Here is a 21,879-nt window from a genome sequence, read left to right on the forward strand (position 1 = left end):
GTAATTTAATTATGCTCTTATTTGGGTTAGTTGTGGCCACTATATTTATATTTTAAAGTTTACATTTTAGATTAGTTTTGTTGCATTCTTATCTTTAACGAAAATGTGACTTGCCTTAAATATTTTATAGTTTTCATTTCACCTTAAAACTTCACCTCTTTTGAAAGTTTTTCAATTGATATAATATCTTTTTTTTTCATTGTTATGCAACATGTTTGCTAATATTTATTATTGGCCTTAAAAATTCTATTTCTTCGTAATATCTCATTTTACCTTTAAATTTATGCTATAGTTTACTTTTTAATATTTTTATTTCTGTAAAAACTTTTAATTTTTCATTTTCCTTGACTTTTGTTTTTTAATTTTTAATTTTGTCATAATAATTTCTCTTTATTTTCAAAATTTTCTAACTAGATAAGTTTCCTTTGTACATTTACTAGCTCCCACAGTTAACACAATTGATATATGAGTATTTATTCTAATAGATTTTATGTCAATTCTCAATGTATACAAAATAATTCATTTGGTATATGATTTTTTTCATGTAAATAGCTGTTACGGTAGAGTCAAAATGCCCTCTTGATTTATAATATCACCGGTACGTTTTATTTCAATTCCAAATATAATGCGTGGAAGTAAATTTATAACAAGTGTTATTAAAAACTCTTACAAATTCATTTTCGTATTTTTTTTTTTTGGATAAAAGTGAGTTTATTAGGAAGAAAGTTTTATTTTACCCTTATAGTTTTTCAATTGATCATTCAATTTCAAAATTTGATAAATTATATATTACATTTACTTTTTACATAATTGTTTTTTTTGTAACTCTAGCTGATCTATTAATTTAGTCACTTTCCTTTTAAGATTCTCATAAGTTTTAAAATATCCATAAAACTTCTTTTAGTTGTAACTATGGAGTGGAAAATTTTATTTTAATTTTAAAATTTATCAATTTAAAGTTTGTTAAGTTGAAATATTAATCAATAAATCTGTCAACTAAGAATTAATCATACAATGTGCACTTAAACCATCATAATCTTAATAACACTTACTACAAATTAATGATTCAACACTTGTATATATGAGTAATTTTCAATCTCATTTTCATCTACTATTAGGAATTCCAATACTGTATTGCACAGAGGAATATAATAATTTTCATAAAATGAAATAAAATAAGTGCATTCTTTGTGTCATAGATTACACTAAAAGCACAATCATAATATTGTTTCATTTGCAAAATATCACAAGAATATGGTTACTAAAAGCACACTTACAATAAAAGCTCACAATTCTAGTATGGAAACTTCTTATAATTACATTCATCGTAAACTTTATTTTTTCTAAAAACAACTAACCGTAAACTTTATTTTTTCTAAAAACAACTAACCATTCACTGTTCTATTCAATCTTATCTTGGTCGCCACATAAATTTTATCAACAATGCCATCGACCTTTTTAAAGTAAGAGTACCTCCATTTTTTGATAAATAGTAAAAGGATAAACAAACTCCACAATCCAACAAAATATCCAAGTGTACTACTTAGATAGATTGATAACATTGACGATAACATTGCATGCTCCTCGCTTGTCGCATTGGTTTTGTTCTTATGAAAGCAACTCTTATTTACCAAGTCTCCACAAAGATAAAGATTACCAATATAAATGGATGCATCATCTAACGTTTGAAGCTGATTCCCTGAGGGAATGTTTCCAGATAGGTTGTTATAAGACAAATTCAAATGATCCAGAGCATTTAGTTGTGACAAGCCTTGAGGAATATCACCTGATAAATTATTGAAGGATAAATCTAAAGTTTCCAAAGAACTCATTCTACCAATACTATCGGGAATTTTGCCTTTGAAGTGGTTTCTTGATAAATTCAAAGTGTTGAGTTCAACAAGTTGTCCTAATTCTTCAGGAATCTCATCTGTCAAATCATTATTTGAAAGGTCTATGCTCTTCATAAGATACAAAATCGATGAAAAGGTAAGTTTGTCGCCTTTTGTAACTAAAGTTATGCTCTCCATTTCCTCGTAAGCAGGATCTTCTATAAATATCAATGGAATACTGTCCGGATGCGGAAGTTGTTTTGCTGATGTCGAAATCATTGTACTAAAATTTCCAAACGAATGTGGTATTGACCCTGATAATGTGTTATTTGCAAGGTCGATGATTTGTAGATACCTCAAATGCCCAAGTTGTGGATCAATATTGCCATGAAACATATTTGAGCTCAATCGAAGAATGCGTAATTGTTGCCAACTTTGCCCAATCCATAGAGGTATTTTTCCAGATAATTTGTTGTCACCGAAATCAACAATCACTAACTGTTTACAATTTTGCAGTGAGGATGGAAGATGTCCTATCAGACTATTATTATTCAAGTGCAAAAACACTAGTTCCATCAAGTTGCCAAGAGAGCTTGGAATTTCTCCGAAGAACATGTTGCTTGCCAAAAGAATAACTTGAAGACCTGTTCCCTCTTGCCAACATTGAGGAATTTCTCCAGAAAATTTGTTGTTTGATAAGTCGAGGCGTTCAAGACTATGACAATTGCATACATTGGATGGCATGCTTCCAATGATATGATTATGTGAGAGTAACAAACTATATAAATTTGGTGTGAATAAGGTCGGTGATAGTGGTCCTGAAAAAGCATTAAGAGAAAGGTCTAGAAATACTAGGTTGGGTGGAAGATGAGGAATTGGACCTTCAAGTAAATTTGAATCAAGAGATAGACTTAATAGTTTAGTTAAATTCTCCAAGGATGCTGGCAAAGTACCACTAATTTTATTATGGGAGAGATCTAAAACTTCAACGATAGAAAGAGAGTTCCAAAACCATTCAGGTAAGTTGTCCTCTATACTTGTATTGTGCAAATTAAAAGCCACGATGGATTTTTGCGAACTAAGCCATGTAGGCAATCTAGGACCTAATTTACAAGAACCAAGTCCAATGACTTGTAATTGAAAAGGAGGGTTCCAATTGTGGTCTATTGCTATGGTAATACCAGACAAGTACAAGGTGTTTAGTTTGGTTAGGTTGGAAAGGTGGAACTCAGTAATATCACCCTCAAAGGAATTAGAAGAGAGGTCAAGATGCTCTAAGTTGACTAGTTTCCAAATCTCATGTGGTATTAATCCAGAAAGTAAATTAGATTCAAGAGATAATTCATTTAAAGTTGTTAAATTTCCTAATTCACTGGGTATTGGACTGATTAGTGAACAATTATCAAGGTACAGTGCTGATAAGCTTGATAGATTCATAATCCCCATTGGTAAAGAATTTCCAAGTAAAGTATAGCTCAGGTCGAGGTATCTTAGATGTTTCAATTTCCATAACATATCAGGTAGGGGACCAGAGAGCAAATTCCAATCAAGATAAAGATGTGTGAGACCAATTAAGTTGCCAATTTCATTAGGCAACGCCCCTTGAATGATGGAGCCAGCAAGTTGAAGAGACAAGAGGCTTGTGAGATTCCATAGCCAGTTAGGAAAAGAAGAATTGAAGTTGTTCATACCAAGATTAAGAGACGCGAGAGAAGTGAGGTTGAGATGGCAATCGAGAGAAAGAGGAATATTTTTAATCCTACAATCATATAAATTTAATTGTTGTAGGGAAGGCAACATGTTGACTGTCGATACCAAATTATGGGAGGCAGCGCTGAGATCCAAAAAGGACAAGTCCAGATAAATCAAAGAAGAAAGGCCGGAGAGCCAGTCAAGGCTATAGACAAGTGTAGCAGAATAAGGATAATGATATGACATGAGATCAAGATGAAGAAGATGAGTTAAGTTTCCAATATGAGGGGGAAGGATTCCACTGAAGTTGGACTCGGAAAGATCAAGATACCTGAGTTTGTGAAGAGAACCAATGAGAGGAGGAATTTGGGTGGCCTCAAAGTCATTGCCACTCAGATTTAAGCTTTGCAAATGCTTTAAAGACAATAATGAAGGATGCAGCAGCTCACCCCTCAAAGCAGTGTCCGACTCATCATTCAGTTGGTAGGCATTTGGATTTTGAAGGTTGAGCTCGGCTACTCGTATGCTGCCTGTTCTGTTGTGGCAGACCACGCCAGTCCATGCGTAGCAGTCTACTTGGGCATGCCATGAAGACAAGCGGGCGGAAGGATCTTTGATGGCGGATTTGAAAAGCAAGAGAGCATCCCTCTCCCTCTGCAAGCATCCCTTGCTGCTCACTCTCCCTTCTACTCCAGCTACCTCCACAAGAAAGAAGGCCAGGATGATGAGCCAACATTGACGAGTAGACAAGTGAAGAACGAATAATATTGAGGCACATGGGAGTCGGTGACGCGGCAGAAAGAGACAAATGAGATTGAGAGATTCAAAGTTGAGACTACTTGAAGAGGACTTGGGTGAGAGTTGAATTTGATATTTTATCCCATATAAATTGGAGAGAATAATAAAATAAAATAAAATTTATTTAAATATAGATGATAATATAATAAAAAATAAAATTTAATGGTGTAAAAAGATTAACGATCCCATCTATTAGAAAAAGATTTGATTATTATTATTGTTGTTGTATAAATCGGAGAGAACGGAGTGCTGGACACGTCGAGTCGAAGTGACTTTCATATTGACCGCACAAACACTACAAATGCAAAGAATATGGCTGAGTAATTGGAGTTAGAAATCGTGGGTCTATACAAATCACATATAGAGTCAATAAAAATATTAGAATGAGAATTAGAAAGAGAATTTTTGATACAGATATTCTTATACTTAAATAAAAAAAATAGTTAAAGAAGATGATGTATAATAAATGAATCATAGTAGATATGTATATAAGCGTATGAGTCTGTGTAATGTATTTGACCAACAGAAAGGATATTTTTATATAATGTCTCATATAGCCTTTGTAATAGTCTCCAGGGCATAGTACAGTTGGAGGTGTATAGTTTCGTAGCTATGAGATCCAGAGTTCGATCTTCAAAGTGTCATTACCTGAGGTTAGCGTCTCGACTATGCGCTTTCAGCTGTGTATCTGTATTTACATCCCTCTATATCCGTGGGACCGGCTCTAGGGGGGTCGTTGATGTGGCAGTTCCATATTTTTTCATGTAACCTCCATAGTAATTATTGGTGTAGTTTGTACTAATAGTCTAACTCAAATTTTGATGAATGATAAGTGAATTAAGTTAGGTGTCTTGTGATCTAATTACATTATCAAGTGTGCAGGAATTGACAAGTCCAAAGGACCGGACACCATGCTGAAATTCAGCTAGGTCTGCAGGACGGGATAGCTAGTGCGAAGTTCAGATAGATCAACGGGATGAATAAATATCTTGCAAAAAGTTCGATTGGATTCGAGGACCGGACAGTGGGCATAAATAGAGATAGATTCATCATAGAATTATTAATTCTTTTATTTTAATAAAAATATAATATTTGAAAAGAAATTTAAAACCGAATTTAATAAAAAACCATGTATAGAATAAAATAAATACTAATTATAAAAGTAATTTTAGATTTATATGAATTATGTTGTTGTAGATGTAGATTGAGAGCACTAAATATATTTGTACCAAAATAGCAAGCATGTAATGAACATGTAAATAAAAGAGTAAGATCCGACAACTACTCGCGTCATCCGTAGGTACACTCGGATCCAACCTCATATCGCTAAATACCAGTGATGAACCAAACCGTGCATCGCTTCCTCACGCGCGCGGCCAAAGACAAACCAGGCCGCCTACAAGCGTGAGGCCCACAAGTTGGGGATTTGCACCCCCCCTATGCGCGATGATCGCGTGCGTCGCGCCCAGTTTATAGATTTCCGACTCAAACCCCCCGAAACCACCTGATTTGAGCTCGGTCCGCGGATGTGTGTAGGTCCCCTTAATTAACATTGCTAAGTAAGGATGGAAGGGCTCCATATATAAGGTCTTCCAACCTTCTTAGCTTAGCAATGTGGGACTAAATGAATACACATATGTGTTGGTTAGTCCTAGGAAAACTGTACCGGCTCCACTGTACAAAATTTTGTACAAGTGTCGAACCTTTCCTTAAATAACCTATTGTGTTCTTTAGAAGTTAAATTAGGAATCGCAGACGGAACTTAATATCATTGATTCCAAATTTAACTTATCTGTTCTTAATGGTTTAGATTTGAATCGCAAGCGGAACTTAACACTATTGATTCAAATCCACCTATATTATTAATCCCATTAAATATTAATTTCTAAAATTGACTTCCAAGACTGCATGGCGAGGCATATGACCTTCTTGGATATGGGAGCAACCACCACCGCCTAGACAAAGCCTTTTAAGAAAAGCTAATATTTAATTTCCTTAAATAACTCTAGGTTAACCAAAAAGAACAATCGAATCACAAATTCGAAAAATAAAACAAAAAAAACACAAATTCAAAACAAATTCGAAAACTCTAGAATCATATGCCTCTTGTGTTTGGTATTTCCAAAAATAACTATACAAAGAAAAACTAGTATGATGCGGAAAAATAATTACTAGTTATACCTTTCTTTGTAAGCAAAAATAACCTCTTGATCTTCTACCATATTCCTCTTCTTATTCCGGACGTTGTGTGAGCAACAATCTACCGAGATGAGAATCCACCTAAGCCACCTTCTTCTCCAAGCAAGATTCGGCCACCATAATTCTCCAAGAGAAGTAGAGGTCCGACCACCACCACCAAGCTTCAAGGGATGCAAGAAACAGAACCTCCTTTCTCTCCTTCTTCTCCTAGCTTGAACCGGCCACCATCAAGAACTCCAAGAGGGGATAAAACTGGCCACTAAAGAAGAAGAGAAGAGGAGAGGGAGAACCTCTAAGGGTCGGCCACACCAAGGAGAAAAAGAGAGGAAGAAAAGAATAGAGTTATTCACCATGAAGGCACCTCTACCTCCTCTTTTATATTCCTTGGTCTTGGTAATAAGGAAATTTTAATAAAAACTTCCTTAATTCCTTTGCCATGAAAAAGAAAAAATTATTTAATTAAAAATAATTTTCTTTTCTTAATATCAATGGCCGACCACCTACAATCTCCAAATCAAGGAAATTTTAATTTACAAAAGAATTAAAACTTCCTAATTTATTTCCGAAAATTTTATAAAAAATTTTTCCAATAATTTTTCCCTTCATGGTGGATTATAAAAAGAAAATTTTATAAATTAAAACTTTTTTTAAACATGTGGATAAAAAGAAAGTTATCTCTAAAAATTAAAATCTCTTTCAATCTATAAATAAGGAAAGATATCAAATCTTTTCTTAATCTTTCGTAGAAACTTATAAAAAGAATATTTAATTTTTAAACTCTCTTTCAAATCATGAACATGGTTAAAAAGGAAAGTTTTCTTAAAATTTAAAATCCACCTTTTAATCTACAAATAAAGAAAATTTTCAAATCTTTTCTTAAACTTTTGTAGAAAGCTATAAAAGGAAAGATTTAAATTTTAAACTCTCTTTTAAAACTATGGAATCCACCTAAGAAACAAAATTTATAAATAAAATCCTTTTTAATATGATGTGGTCGACCACATCATGCTTGGACTCCAAGCATTGGCCGGCCACCAACTTAGCTCAATCTTTGGGTCTTGGCCGACCCTAGCTTGGGTTCCAAGCTAGCTTGGCCGGCCACCAAAGAGTGAGTAAGAAGGTGGGTATGCGGTGAGTATAAATCTCTATATACAAGAGGCTACAATAGGGACCAAGAGGAGGAATTGATTTTGGTCTCCCGATGAAATTAATCATCCCGTGTTTGCCTCGAACACATAACTTAATTTCATCAATAATAATTCATTCCACTAAAGAATTATTATTGAACTACCGCACCAATCCCAAATTATATTTTGGGCTCTTTCTTATTATGAGTGTGTTAATCTCCCTGTGTTTAAGATGTCAAATGATTACTAATTAAATGAGTTACTGACAACTCACTTAATTAATATCTTAGTCCAAGAGTAGTACCACTCAACCTCATCGTCATGTCGGACTAAGTCCACCTGCAAGGTTTAACATGACAATCCTTATGAGCTCCTCTTGGGGTCATTCTCAACCTAGATTACCAGGACACAGTTTGCTTCTATAATCAACAACACACACTATAAGTAATATCATTTCCCAACTTATCGGGCTTATTGATTTATCGAGCTAAATCTCACCCATTGATAAGTCAAAGAAATAAATACTAAATATATGTGTTTTTTATTATATTAGGATTAAAAGCACATACTTCCATAATAACTAAGGTCTAGTTCTTTTATCAAGTTAGTATAAAAAGAAACGACCTCTAATGGTTCTACTCAATACACTCAAGTGTACTAGTGTAATTATATAGTTAAGATAAACTAATACCTAATTACACTACGACCTTCCAATGGTTTGTTCTTTTCCATCTTGGTCGTGAGCTACTGTTTATAATTTATAAGGTGCTAATAACATGATCCTCTGTGTGTGTGACACCACACATCATGTTATCTACAATATAAATTAATTGAACAACTACATTTATCATAAATGTAGACATTTGACTAATATGATTCTTATTTTTAGATAAATATTTATACTAAAAATTAGACTTTTAGTATACACTCTAACAATATGTATTACCATAACAACAAAAATAATTTGAATTAAATTATAATAAAAAAAGAAAACACAGAACTCAACAAATTAGAGATAAATTTACTATGAAATCCCATCTATCTGCCCCTCTACCCTTGCCTCAAACTCCCTTCCTATTGATGCCCTTTGTCGCGGCTCTTAGAAGTCGATATTTCCCTGGATGAATTCACCTTTTGTTGTGTTGTGCCATCAAAGCGCTTCCGATGTGCTCCAAGAAATTCACACCACGTTGTTGAAAATTGGATTTTCTGACGAGATCACTACTAAAATATATAACTAGCTATTATGATATTTTTAATGGATATTTATTATTATTGAAAAATGATTAAAAAATAGGGGAACAATTGTCTTTTATCCGATTTTGCACATTTGAGTTTTGGTCAAAGGAAAGTTAAATATTATTTTTTAAACACAAGAGGGTAAAATACTATAGGATTGAAAACACAGAGGATTAAGGGTATTTTACCCTCTTATTTTGATTGCCAGATAAATTTATTATAAAATTCACCGGCTAATTAAATGTCTCTTCAACTTACCTACTACGGATATGATTCACATTTCTTATAATTCACATTTTTCACTCTTTATAAGCTCATTATAGTTCTTCTATAAAAGCAAATGGCACATGATTATTCTTTATTATGAAATATTAAAAACTATTTTTTAAAAATCAACCTCAGTTAAATTAATTGAGGTAGCATTATAATTTGCAACTCAAGATTTTATAATTGTAATTTAATTATGCTCTTATTTGGGTTAGTTGTGGCAGATATATTTATATTTTAAAGTTTACATTTTAGATTAGTTTTGTTGCATTCTTATCTTTAACGAAAATGTGACTTGCCTTAAATATTTTATAGTTTTCATTTCACCTTAAAACTTCACCTCTTTTGAAAGTTTTTCAATTGATATAATATCTTCTTTTTTTTCATTGTTATGCAACATGTTTGCTAATTATATTTATTATCGGCCTTAAAAACTCTATTTCTTCGTAATATCTCATTTTACCTTTAAATTTATGCTATAGTTTACTTTTTAATATTTTTATTTCTGTAAAAACTTTTAATGTTTAGATATTTTTAATTTTTAATTTTGTCATAACAATTTCTTTTTATTTTCAAAATTTTCTAGCTACATAAGTTTCTTTTGCACATTTTCTAGTTCCACGGTTAATACAATTGATATATGAATATTTATTCCAATAAATTTTAGATTAATTCTCAGTGGATACAGATATATGATTTTTCTCATATAAATGGAGATATATGATTTTTCTCATATAAATGGCTGTTATGGTAGAGTAAAAAAACCCCTTTTACTATAGATCAATAATACTGGATCATTCGGGATGGTCTAATGGCTAGTACACGCCCTCGAGACGATGTAGTGGCTAGCACATGAGGTGTTATCACCATAAGATCTGAGATTCAAATCTCGGTAAAATCGTGATAAATATCTCCCTTATGTACTATTCACTATTCCAAAGGTTAGTAGTCGCCCATGATTTACTTCCTCCGTATTAATCCTGAAATAGATTGACTTTTTTACCACGATAATACTGGATCACTCGAAATGAGCGATGTCACCTATACGTTTTCCAACTCTACATTGCTTATTTTTTTAAAAAAATTTATTTCAATTCCAAATATAATGGCGTGGAAGTAAATTTATAACAAGTGTTATTAAAATCTCTTACAAATTCATTTTTTTTTTTTTTTTTTTTTTTGATAAAAGTGAGTTTATTAGGAAGAAAGTTTTATTTTACCCTTATAGTTTTTCAATTGATCATTCAATTTCTAAAATTTGATAAATTATATATTACATTGACTTTTTACATAATTATTTTTTTTAAACTCTAACAGATCTATTAATTTAGTCACTTTCCTTTTAAAATTTTCATAAGTTTTAAAATATCCATAAAACTTCTTTTAGTTGTAACTATGGAGTGGAAAATTTTATTTTAATTTTAAAATTTATCAATTGAAAGTTTGTTAAGTTGAAATTGTTGGATCGAGAAGCGCTAGGAGGGGGGTGAATAGCGCTCGTAGCTATTTCGTTTCGTATTCGTAAAACACTAATCAAGTAAAGCAGCGGAAATATAAAAGAACACAATGCAAACATAAGGTATTATTTGGTTCAGAGCCTGTGGCGACTCCTACTCCAAGACCCACGCTTGTTGAGCGTTTACGTTAGGCAACAACTATAATCTCGTAAAGATAGTTACAAATTTCAAGTACAATTAATAATGAAATATACCAACGACAAGATTAATAGTAGATTCTGAGTTCTGGAGTCATCGGCGTCAAGTTACAGCTTCGTCGGAACTTCTCGCTAGCATCTGGTTGCGTAAGGATTGCTTTTCTTGTCTTATTTTGAGTGCTGCCTCAAAGCCCCCTTTTATGCACTGTTGGAGGCGCCCCTAACACCATCCAAGGTGCCTCCATCAAGCCGAGTCAGCCGCGTGGATCAGAACGGACCTCGTCGCAACTCATCTACTTGAAGGCGCCTTCAAGCCAATCTAAGGCGCCTCCAGCGCCATCCGAGGCGCCTCCAGCACTACTTCGCGGCCAGCTCACATTCTGCACCCGAGGCGCCTCCAAGCTCCACGGAGACGCCTCGGACACTGTTCATCTGAGGCTTGCCTTGCTCATTTGTCCCTGCAAAGCATGTTAGTTCACCAAACACACACATACCCTGCAAGACAAAGTTAGCACACATAAGATATAGTAAATCAAGTAATTGACAGTGATCAGACTGTCCGGGTCTGACTTCGGATTTTCGACCGGAAACCCTAGGTCGACCCGACGCCTATTGTTCCCTCTACGGGGAATGCGTCCTCACCTACTCCCCTCAGGAGAGATTACCTGATGTCAGTCCGGTCCTTCAGACCGACTGGACTTTCCGCTGAGGGTTACCACCCCCTAGGGGTTTTCTCTACCTAGGGTTATCACCCCCTAGGACCTAAGGTTACTTTTTGATTATAACAACCGAAATTCAAAGTTAAGTAGAAAGAAAAGACAGTAATAACATAAGTATGAAAAGACAAGTATGAAATTAGCATAAGCATAAATTCAGCATATAAAGCTCCCCCTAAATAGAAGTTTACTAAAGCTCCCCCTTAATAAAAGTTTCCTTAAAATTTTCAAGGAGTTCTGTCTTTAAATTTTCTTAAATAGTCCTGTCTTTAAATTTTCTTAAATTTCTTTAACTTTCTCTGAATTTTTTTAACTTTCTTTGAATTTTATACTCTCCCCCTTTGCCATATATCAAAATATCCGAGAGAGTAAAAAAAAATTGAGTGTAGGCCTTAGCTTGTTTTTAGAAACCTTAACTTTTCAGAAATAATTATTATTTTATCTTTCAAAAAGATAGAAAAATAGAGGGTTAAACATACTTTGATAAGCACTTAACTTAGAGGTATTTTCTTGTAAGACTTTTAGCTAGGTGAAATCAAAAAATATTATCATAAATTTTGAAAACAAAATTCTTCCTTTAGTTTGAGAGATACTTTTAGATGAGAAAAAGTTATTTTGTCTTTAAAAAGTAACTTAGCAAAATTTTGTGATATCAAAACGCTTTAGATTCTTAGTTTTTAAAGAGGGAGTTTAATAAACTTAGTAAAAACAAAATTTGATCAAGACTTAGTTTAGCTAAGATTTTTACTTTTAAATACTTTTATTAAAGACTTAGCTAAACTTATGAAGATAATAGTTTTGTTAAGTATTTAACCTTAAAAAGACTTAGTTTTTCTAAAAAGAATTGTTTTGATAAAATTTTGAAAATGTTTTGGAAAATACTTAGCATTTTCAGCAAAACTTAGGGGGTGTTTGGTTAAATGATGGGAATGACTATGAGTATGTGTTTGATAGTAGGGTGGAATGGGAATAAGAATAGAAATGAAACCCATCAAGTTATATGGGTTTGGTGATTCCCATAAATCTAGTAATCATTCCCAAAATGTCATTCCCAAACCCACAATCCAAACATTATTTTTTACTATCATTTCATTCCCTCATTCCTAAACCCATCAACCAAACACTCCCTTAGTATTTGAAAACAATTGCTTTGAGAGACACTTAGCTAAATTCCTTTTTTCCTTTTAAAAAAAACTTTAAAAAGTACTTAGCTAAATGTTTTTTAAAAAATACTTAGCTAAATTTGAAATACTTAGCTATATATCCAGCTTAAAAATGATTGCCTTGAGAAAACATCTTGCCAAATAGTTAAGTTTAGAGAATAATCTAACTAAGTTTAGTTAAAGAAGACTTGATTAAATACTTAGCTTAAAGAGGTTTTACATAAAGACTTAGCTTTGAAAACATTCTAGAAGAGTTGTAATTTAAAAGTCAGGTCATAAATAATATTAATTTTAAAGCTAAGTTAAAAATAACCTGAATTTTCGAAGACAGGTCAAAAATGGTTTTTAATTTTGAAGTCAAGTCAAATTTTTATTTTAAAGAAACGCTAATTTTAAAACCAACTCAAAATCACTCCCCCCTTAATTAATGCCTTAATAAATTCTTTGCGTCTAGGAGTCCAAGCATGAGAGGTAAAAAAATATTTATTTTCCTAACTTTCCATCTCACTCATTTTAGATTAACAAGCATGTTCAACTTATGAGTGAATGTGAGATGGAGTTAACTTCATTTAAAAATATTAAAAATATAAGCTAGAATTTCAAAAAAGTAAACATTTAACATTTTGAGGATTTAAAAATTAGTTGAGTTGAAATTATAATTTGAACATTGATTAAGATTAGGGAAACCAAATATGATTTTAAAATAAAATTTAGTAAGATTTTGACATTGATTATGTGTGAAAATATTAAGTGCGATCATGATTTTAAAATTAATTGAAATATTAAGTGCGAACATGATTTCAAATGTATTAAGTGCGATCATGATTTTGAAAAAAATTTTAAAATGATTTTTCAAATTTTTTTAAAATGATTTTTAAACAATTTTTCAAATGAATTTTTTTAAAAGAGTTTTTAAAATAAATTTTCAAATAATTTTTAAAAGAGTTTTTAAAAATATTTTTAAATGATTTTTAAAATAAATTTTAAAAGAGTTTTTAAAATAATTTTTAAAAGATTTTTACATGATTTTTAAAATAATTTTTCAAATAATTTTTAAAAGAGTTTTTAAAATATTTTTAAATGATTTTTAAAATAATTTTTCAAATAATTTTTAAAAGAGTTTTTAAAATATTTTTAAATTAATTTTAAAATAATTTTTAAAAGAGTTTTTAAAATGTTTTTTAAATGATTTTTAAAATAATTTTTCAAATAAATTTTAAAAGAGTTTTTAAAATAATTTTTCAAATTTTTTTTGAAATTATGTTTTAAAAGATTTTTAAAAGGTTTTTCAAATAATTTTGAAATTAAGTTTAAAAAGATTTTTAAAATAATTTTGAAATTAAATTTTAAAAGATTTTTAAAATTATTTTTAAAAGATTTTTCAAATAATTTGAAATTAAGTTTGAAAAGATTTTTAAATAATTTTTAAAAGATTTTTCAATTAGTTTTAAAAATATTTTTAAATAAGTTTTTTTTTAAAAAAAATACTTTTAAATATGTTTTTAAAATCTTTTTAAATAATTTTTTAAAAGATTTTTAATTTAAGTTGAATTTTGATTATTAATTTAATTTGAATTATTAATTATTAATTTGATTTGAATTATTAATTAGATTTGAATTATTAATTTGAGTTGAATTATTAATTAGATTTGAATTATTACTTAGTAATTTGATTTGAATTAATTCAATTTAATCCTTAATCTTCTAAGTCGATCTAAATTTTAAATTAGGGAATCCTATAATTTTGTGAGATGAATTAGGTTCAATTATAGGGTTTGGTTTAACTTTGTGTTAGATTCAGGTTTAATTATGAGCTCAACAAATAGACATTCTTTGGATAAACTTCTGGGCTATGGTGAGTCACTTGGACATTATTAGAATAACCATGTCTTCGAGATTTTCCAAATAGTCCTATCCACTGAACTTAGTACAAAACCCTAGTCTAACTAGTTAGGATCCGTAAGGGGTAGCTTCAGTCAGTTCCACTTAGCCAAATGCACCAGGTCGAAGCCATATCTTCCTAGACATGCATAAACTAAGTTTCCCTAACATGCTATCATCCAAAACTTCACCAGTACCATTGGTCAAGTTAAATTGTTGTTCCTTTTTATTCTAATCCTAATTACCCTGCCGGGTAGGTTACTTTTGGTTACCCTGTCAGGTAAGTTAGTTTTGGAGGTGCCAGCTATTCTGGAGCCTCCCCCTACATTATTAATAATTTTTATTTAAATTTGTAAATTATATTTGAGTTATATTTAAATTAAGTTTAGTAAATAAAAGGTACTTGATTATAGCTTGGTTTGTAGTGTTTAAATTTGACTTTAGGCTTATAACCCAAGTCTAGATTTTGTTGATTAGTTAAATTATTAATAATCTTTTCTAACTTATCTATTTTATCTTTTAAGATATTACTTTGTTTCTCTAATTTTCTCAATGTTAATTTCTTATGTTTATTAAATGATTTTGAGTTTTTCTTATTTAAATTTGAATTAACTCTATTCGTTGTATTGTTAGCATGCATATCTGATTTTCGAAAGAAATTCATACTAGAGCAAGTAGATTTAGTTAGTGGACAAGCATGCGTTGTAAAAATTAGATTTTCATGTAACGTAAATTCACTTACCTTGATTTCTTCCTCTGGATCCTTGGATCTTCTTTCTAGGAATTGTCTTTTGCAGTGATCCATTTGTTTGTATTTGGAGCATTTAATGTACACCTTCCCTTTCCGGATCAATTTCTTCTCTGGTTGTGTCGGCCGAATCTTACGAGTAAGGCACTAGTTTCTATAATGCCCTCTCTCCCTACACTTGAAACACGTTATGGAATTTTAAAATTTGAATTTACAATTTTACCTTTTTGATCCATGACATGATCCTTCCCCTTGACTGTTGTCGTCTCGAATTCAGAGTCAGATTCAGCAATTTCTTCTCTGGCCATTAGTGCAATGAAATCAGTCAGATCCAATTCTTCTGAGTATGGTTCAAAGGTTGATTCTGGGAACTCTGAAGGAATCTCATGAAGCTTGAGCAATTTCTCCCAAAGCTCGTTAGCATTGTTAAACTTTCCGACTCGATCAAGCTCTGAATTTGTTAGTCCGCATAGGAGAGTCCATGTTGCTTTTGCATTAGCCTCGAATGTTCTTATTGTTTGTGTATCCCAATTGTCACAGGTGATGGGTACACCTTCTTCGGTGGGGAGTGTAAATCCAATATGGACTATGGTCCATATTTCTACTTCGGTCTTCAATTGGTGCTCCATCTGGTCTTTCCAGTATCTAAATTTTTCACCGGACGGAAGTGGTAGGCATGTGGAATTGTACCCATCTTCGTAGGCCATTTAAGAAGGAATCTCGTAAAATAAACACAATAAAACTTGTTCCAAGACTTGATCTTGGATTAGTAGCGCGGGAAAAAGATAGAAATAGTAATTCAGGAATTTCAAGAAAAAAAATAATAAAATAATAATAAAATAATATTAAAATAATATTTAAAAATATTACCAAATTTTTTTGAAAATGTGATATTTCGCTAATGCAGACCAATGGTGAAAAGATGACAATGAAATTTTCGAAATTAATTTTGGAGGGAAAAAACGAAAGCGAGAAAAAAAAAATGCTCGAACGGTAGTTGTACCAATTCAGAGCAACCCCACTCTGATACCAATTGTTGGATCGAGAAGCGCTAGAGGGGGGTGAATAGCGTTCGTAGCTATTTCGTTTCGTATTCGTAAAACACTAATCGAGTAAAGCAGCGGAAATATAAAAGAACACAACGCAAACACAAGGTATTTACTTGGTTCGGAGTCTGTGGTGACTCCTACTCTAAGGCTCACGCTCGTTGAGCGTTTACGTTGGGCAACAACTATAATCTCGTAAAGATAGTTACAAATTTCAAGTACAATTAATAATGAAATATCCCAACGACAAGATTAATAGTAGATTCTGAGTTCTAGAGTCGTCGGCGTCAAATTACAGCTTCGTCGGAACTTCTCGCTAGCATCTGGTTGCGTAAGGATTGCTTTTCTTGTCTTATTTTGAGTGCTGCCTCGAAGCCCCCTTTTATGCACTATTGGAGGCGCCTCTAACACCATCCAAGGCGCCTCCAACAAGCCGAGTCAGTCGTGTGGATCAGAACGGACCTCGTTGCAACTCGTTCACTTGAAGGCGCCTTCAAGCCAATCCAAGGCACTTTCAACCTCTGGTCCAAGGCGCCTCTAGCTCCATTCGAGGCGCCTCCAGCATTGCTTCACGGCCAGCTCACATTCTGCACCCGAGGCGCCTCCAAGCTCCATGGAGGCACCTCGGACACTGTTCATCTGAGGCTTGCCTTGCTCATTTATCCCTACAAGGCATGTTAGTTCACCAAACACACACATAACCTGCAAGACAAAGTTAGCACACATAAGATATAGTAAATCAAGTGATTGACAGTCATTGGACTATCCGGGTCTGACTTCGGATTTTCGACCGGAAATCCTAGGTCGACCCGACGCCTATTGTTCCCTTTGCGGGGAACGCGTCCTCACCTACTCCCCTCAGGAGAGATTACCTGATGTCAGTCCTGTCCTCCAGACCGACTGGACTTTCCGTCGAGGGTTACCACCCCCTAGGGTTTTTCTCTAAATAGGGTTACCACCCCCTAGGACCTAAGGTTACCCCCCTTAGAATTTTCCTCCACCTAGGGTTACCGCCCCCAGGACCTAAGGTTGCCGCTCCTTAGGGTTTTTCTCCATCTAGGGTTACCACCCCCTAGGACCTAAGGTTACCCCGCGTTAGAATTTTTCCTTCACCTTGGGTTACCACCCCCTAGGACCTAAGGTTACCGCCCCTTAGGATTTTCACCTTGCCTAACCACAGTTAGGACTTTCCTGAAACCTCATTTAAGCACGTTAGATAACAGAGAATCTTAACTTTGAATCATTTTATCATTATCAAAACTTGAGTTCGATCGTCGGATGCTTCCCGCACCAACAGAAATAATAATCAATAAATCTGTCAACTAAGAATTAATCACACAATGTGCACTTAGACCATCATAATCTTAATAACACTTACTACAAATGATTCAACACTTGTATATATGAGTAATTTTCAATCTCATTTTCATCTACTATTAGGAATTCCAATACTGTATTGCACAGAGGAATATAATAATTTTCATAAAATGAAATAAAATAAGTGCATTCTTTGTGTCATAGATTACACTAAGGCTACGTTTGGTAAGGTGTAATCTGTCTTGTAATGTAATCAGGATTACATTACAAGGTTGATTATTTTATTTGGTTTAATTTTAAACTTGTAATGTAATGTAATCTGGATTACAAAAAGTAGTGAAGTTTTGTAATCTGGATTACAAAGTAAATACTATGTAATCGGATTACATTACGAGGTCACTGTTTAACCAAAATTTAAATGTCGAATATACCCCTAGTCCACCGTGGTCGCCATCCATTGTCGTCGGCTGTCGCTGCCCATCGCCATTGGCCCCACCCGCTGGTCGCCGCTGGCGACCTGTCGGCCGCCGGCGACCACCGTCGGCCGCCGGCGACCACCGTCGGCCGTCGGCGACCACCGTCGGCCGCCGCTGGCGATCGTCGCCGTCGCCGGTTGCCGGTGGCGGGTGCCGGCGGAGGAGGCCAACGACGACGACTGTTGGTTGCCGCAAGCTCCGGCAGAGGTGCGACGACCATTGGTAGCGCAGGATATTTTTGTCATTTTATAATAATACGAATTACATTTTTTATAAAAAATAATGGACACCAAACAAAAGAATGTAATCATCCTTGTAATCAAAGATTACATACATTACATTACCAAACGTAGTAATGTAATCAAGATTACATTACAAATTTAATTACATTACAAGCAAGATTACATTACACCCAACCAAACATACCTAAAAGCACAATAATAATATTGTTTCATTTGCAAAATATCACAAGAATATGGTTACTAAAAGCACACTTACAATAAAAGCTCACAATTCTAGTATGGAAACTTCTTATAATTACATTCATCGTAAACTTTATTTTTTCTAAAAACAACTAACTATTCACTGTTCTATTCAATCTTATCTTGGCCGCCACATAAATTTTATCAGCAATGCCATTGACCTTCTTAAAGTAAGAGTACCTCCATTTTTTGATAAATAGTAAAAGGATAAACACACTCCACAATTCAACAAAATATTCAAGTGTACTATTTAGATAGATTGATAACATTGACGATAACATTGCATGCTCCTCGCTTGTCGCATTGGTTTTGTTCTCATGAAAGCAACTCTTATTTACCAAGTCTCCACAAAGATAAAGATTACCAATATAAATGGATGCATCATCTAACGTTTGAAGCTGATTCCCTGAGGGAATGTTTCCAGATAGGTTGTTATAGGACAAATTCAAATGACTCAGAGCATTTAGTTGTGACAAACCTTGAGGAATATCACCTGATAAATTATTGAAGGATAAATCTAATGTTTCCAAAGAACTCATTCTACCAATACTATCAGGAATTTTTCCTTTGAAGTGGTTTCTTGATAAATTCAAAGTGTTGAGTTCAACAAGGTGTCCTAATTCTTCAGGAATCTCATCCGTCAAATCATTTTTTGAAAGGTCTATGCTCTTCACAAGATACAAAATCGATGAAAAGGTAAGTTTGTCTCCTTTTGTAACTAAAGTTATGCTCTCCATTTCCTCATCAGAAAGATCTTCTATAAATGCCCCTGAAATATTGCCCGGATTCGGAAGTTGTTTTGCTGATGTCGAAACAATTGTACTAAAATTTCCAAACGAATGTGGTATTGACCCTGATAATGTGTTATTTGCAAGGTCGATGATTTGTAGATACCTCAAATGCCCAAGTTGTGGATTAATATTGCCATGAAACATATTTGAGCTCAATCGAAGAATTCGTAATTGTTGCCAACTTTGCCCAATCCATAGAGGTATTTTTCCAGAGAATTTGTTGTCACCGAAATCAACAATCACTAACTGTTTACAATTTTGCAGTGAGGATGGAACATGTCCTATCAGACTATTATTATTCAAATGCAAAAACACTAGATCCATCAAGTTGCCAAGAGAGCTTGGAATTTCTCCGAAGAGCATGTTGCTTGCCAAAAGAATACCTCGAAGACCTGCTCCCTCTTGCCAACATTGAGGAATTTCAAGACTATGACAATTGCATACATTGGACAGTATGCTTCCAATGATATGATTATGTGAGAGTAACAACCAATATAAATTTGGTGTGAATAAGGTTGGTGATAGTGGTCCTGAAAAAGCATTAAGAGAAAGGTCTAGAAATAGTAGGTTGGGTGGAAGATGAGGAATTGGACCTTCAAGTAAATTTGAATGAAGATGTAGACTAAATAGTTTAGTTAAATTCTCCAAGGATGCTGGCAAAGTACCACTAATTTTATTATGGGAGAGATCTAAAACTTCAACGATAGAAAGAGAGTTCCAAAACCATTCAGGTAAGTTGTCCTCTATACTTGTATTGTGCAAATCAATAGCCACGATGGACTTTTGCGAATGAAGCCATGTAGGTAATCTAGGACCTAATTTAGAAGAACCAAGTCTAATGACTTGTAATTGAAAAGGAGGGTTCCAATTGTGGTCTATTGCTATGGTAATACCAGACAAGTACAAGGTGTTTAGTTTGGTTAGGTTGGAAAGGTGAAACTCAGTAATATCACCCTCAAAGGAATTAATAGAGAGGTCAAGATACTCTAAGTTGACTAGTTTCCCAATCTCATGTGGTATTAATCCAGAAAGTAAATTAGATTCAAGAGATAATTCATTTAAAGTTGTTAAATTTCCTAATTCACTGGGTATTGGACCAATTAGCGAACAATTATCAAGGTACAGTCTCGATAAGCTTGATAGATTCATAATCCCCATTGGTAAAGAATTTCCAAGGAAATTAAAGCTCAGGCCGAGGTCTGTTAGATGTTTCAATTTCCATAACGTATCAGGTAGGGGACCAGAGAGCAAATTCGAATAAAGATAAAGATGTGTGAGGCTAATTAAGTTTCCAAGTTCAATAGGCAACATTCCTCGAATTTCACACATGGAAAGTGTAAGAGACGAGAGGCTCGTGAGATTCCACAACCAGTTGGGAAAAGAAGAGTTGAAGAAGTTTTCACTAAGATCAAGAGTTGTGAGAGAGAAGTGAGGTTGAGATGGAAACTAAGAGAAAGAGGGATATTATTAATTCCAGAACCAGCTACATTTAATTGTTGTAGGGAAGGTAACATGTTGACTGCAGATATCAAATTATGGGAAGCAATGCTGAGATTCATATAGGACATGTCCAGATAAATCAAAGAAGAAAGGCCGGAGAGCCAGTCAAGGCTATGGACAAGTGTAACAGAATAAGGATAATTATATGACCTGAGATCAAGATAAAGTAGATTAGTTAAGTTTCCGAGACGAGGGGGAATGGTTCCACTGAAGTTGGAGAATGAAAGATCAAGATGGAGTAGTTTGTGGAGAGAACCAATGAGTGGTGGAATTTGGGTGCCATCAAAGTCATTAAAACTTAGATTTAAGGTGTGCAGATGAGTTAAAGACAATAATGAAGGATGCAGCAGCTCACCCCTCAAAGCAGTGTCCGACTCATTCAGTTGGTATTGGTAGGCATTTGGATTTTGAAGGTTGAGCTCGGCTACTCGTATGCTGCCTGTTCTGTTGTGGCAGACCACGCCAGTCCATGCGCAGCAGTCTACTTGGGCATGCCATGAAGACAAGCGGGCGGAAGGATCTTTGATGGCGGATTTGAAAAGCAAGAGAGCATCCCTCTCCCTCTGCAAGCATCCCTTGCTGCTCACTCTCCCTTCTACTCCAGCTACCTCCATAAAAAAGAAGGCCAGGATGATGAGCCAGAAGAGCCTGACAAGATAAAGATTGTAGCAGTGGTGGGGGTGGTGCGGTGGCCATGGCTCATGGAAACGGAGTCTGCTTCTCCAGGCCTCTGGCATAATCTTCAGTGTTGGTTTGCAGAAATGCAATGGCAATGGCCAAGTATTTATTTGCAAGAATCCAATTGCATGCTGTGCTCTCTAGAAATTGTCATTCACGTGGTAAAAAAATGATTCGCTCGTCTCAATATTTCCATCAATTAATCCTTAGGTCCATCATGAAGAGATAAATCATAAGAAATAGAAGCTTAAACGATCGAATTTTAATCATAAG

The 21,879-nt window shown here is 33.8% G+C and overlaps 1 protein-coding gene and 1 long non-coding RNA gene across 2 annotated transcripts; both read right to left on the reverse strand.

Annotated features, from left to right (window-relative positions):
• Positions 1–1,206: 1,206 nt before the first annotated feature.
• On the reverse strand, positions 1,207–21,680 carry LOC122007044 (receptor-like protein EIX1). Its single transcript, XM_042562804.1, has 2 exons — positions 21,537–21,680; positions 1,207–4,223 (listed from the first exon to the last, which is right to left on the reverse strand). Exons 1-2 carry the CDS (start codon positions 21,663–21,665, stop codon positions 1,386–1,388), a joined length of 2,967 nt encoding a protein of 988 aa, XP_042418738.1. The 5' UTR covers positions 21,666–21,680; the 3' UTR covers positions 1,207–1,385.
• On the reverse strand, positions 17,819–18,879 carry LOC122007045. Its single transcript, XR_006118833.1, has 2 exons — positions 18,582–18,879; positions 17,819–17,889 (listed from the first exon to the last, which is right to left on the reverse strand). It is a non-coding gene; the product is annotated as an uncharacterized LOC122007045 (long non-coding RNA).
• Positions 21,681–21,879: the final 199 nt, after the last annotated feature.

This window comes from Zingiber officinale, chromosome 7B (assembly GCF_018446385.1).
Source record: "Zingiber officinale cultivar Zhangliang chromosome 7B, Zo_v1.1, whole genome shotgun sequence".
In the NCBI taxonomy this organism is placed as follows: Eukaryota; Viridiplantae; Streptophyta; class Magnoliopsida; order Zingiberales; family Zingiberaceae; genus Zingiber; species Zingiber officinale.

What these genes read in the sequence shown, in the direction of transcription:
- LOC122007044 (XM_042562804.1), bottom strand. Translation starts at nt 21,665, where the DNA reads ATGCCAGAGGCCTGGAGAAGCAGACTCCGTTTCCATGAGCCATGGCCA. An exon ending in TGGCCTTCTTTTTTATGGAG is followed by an intron (nt 4,224 to 21,536) that starts GTAGCTGGAGTA and finishes TTTCTTGTGGAG; the next exon opens with GTAGCTGGAGTAGAAGGGAG.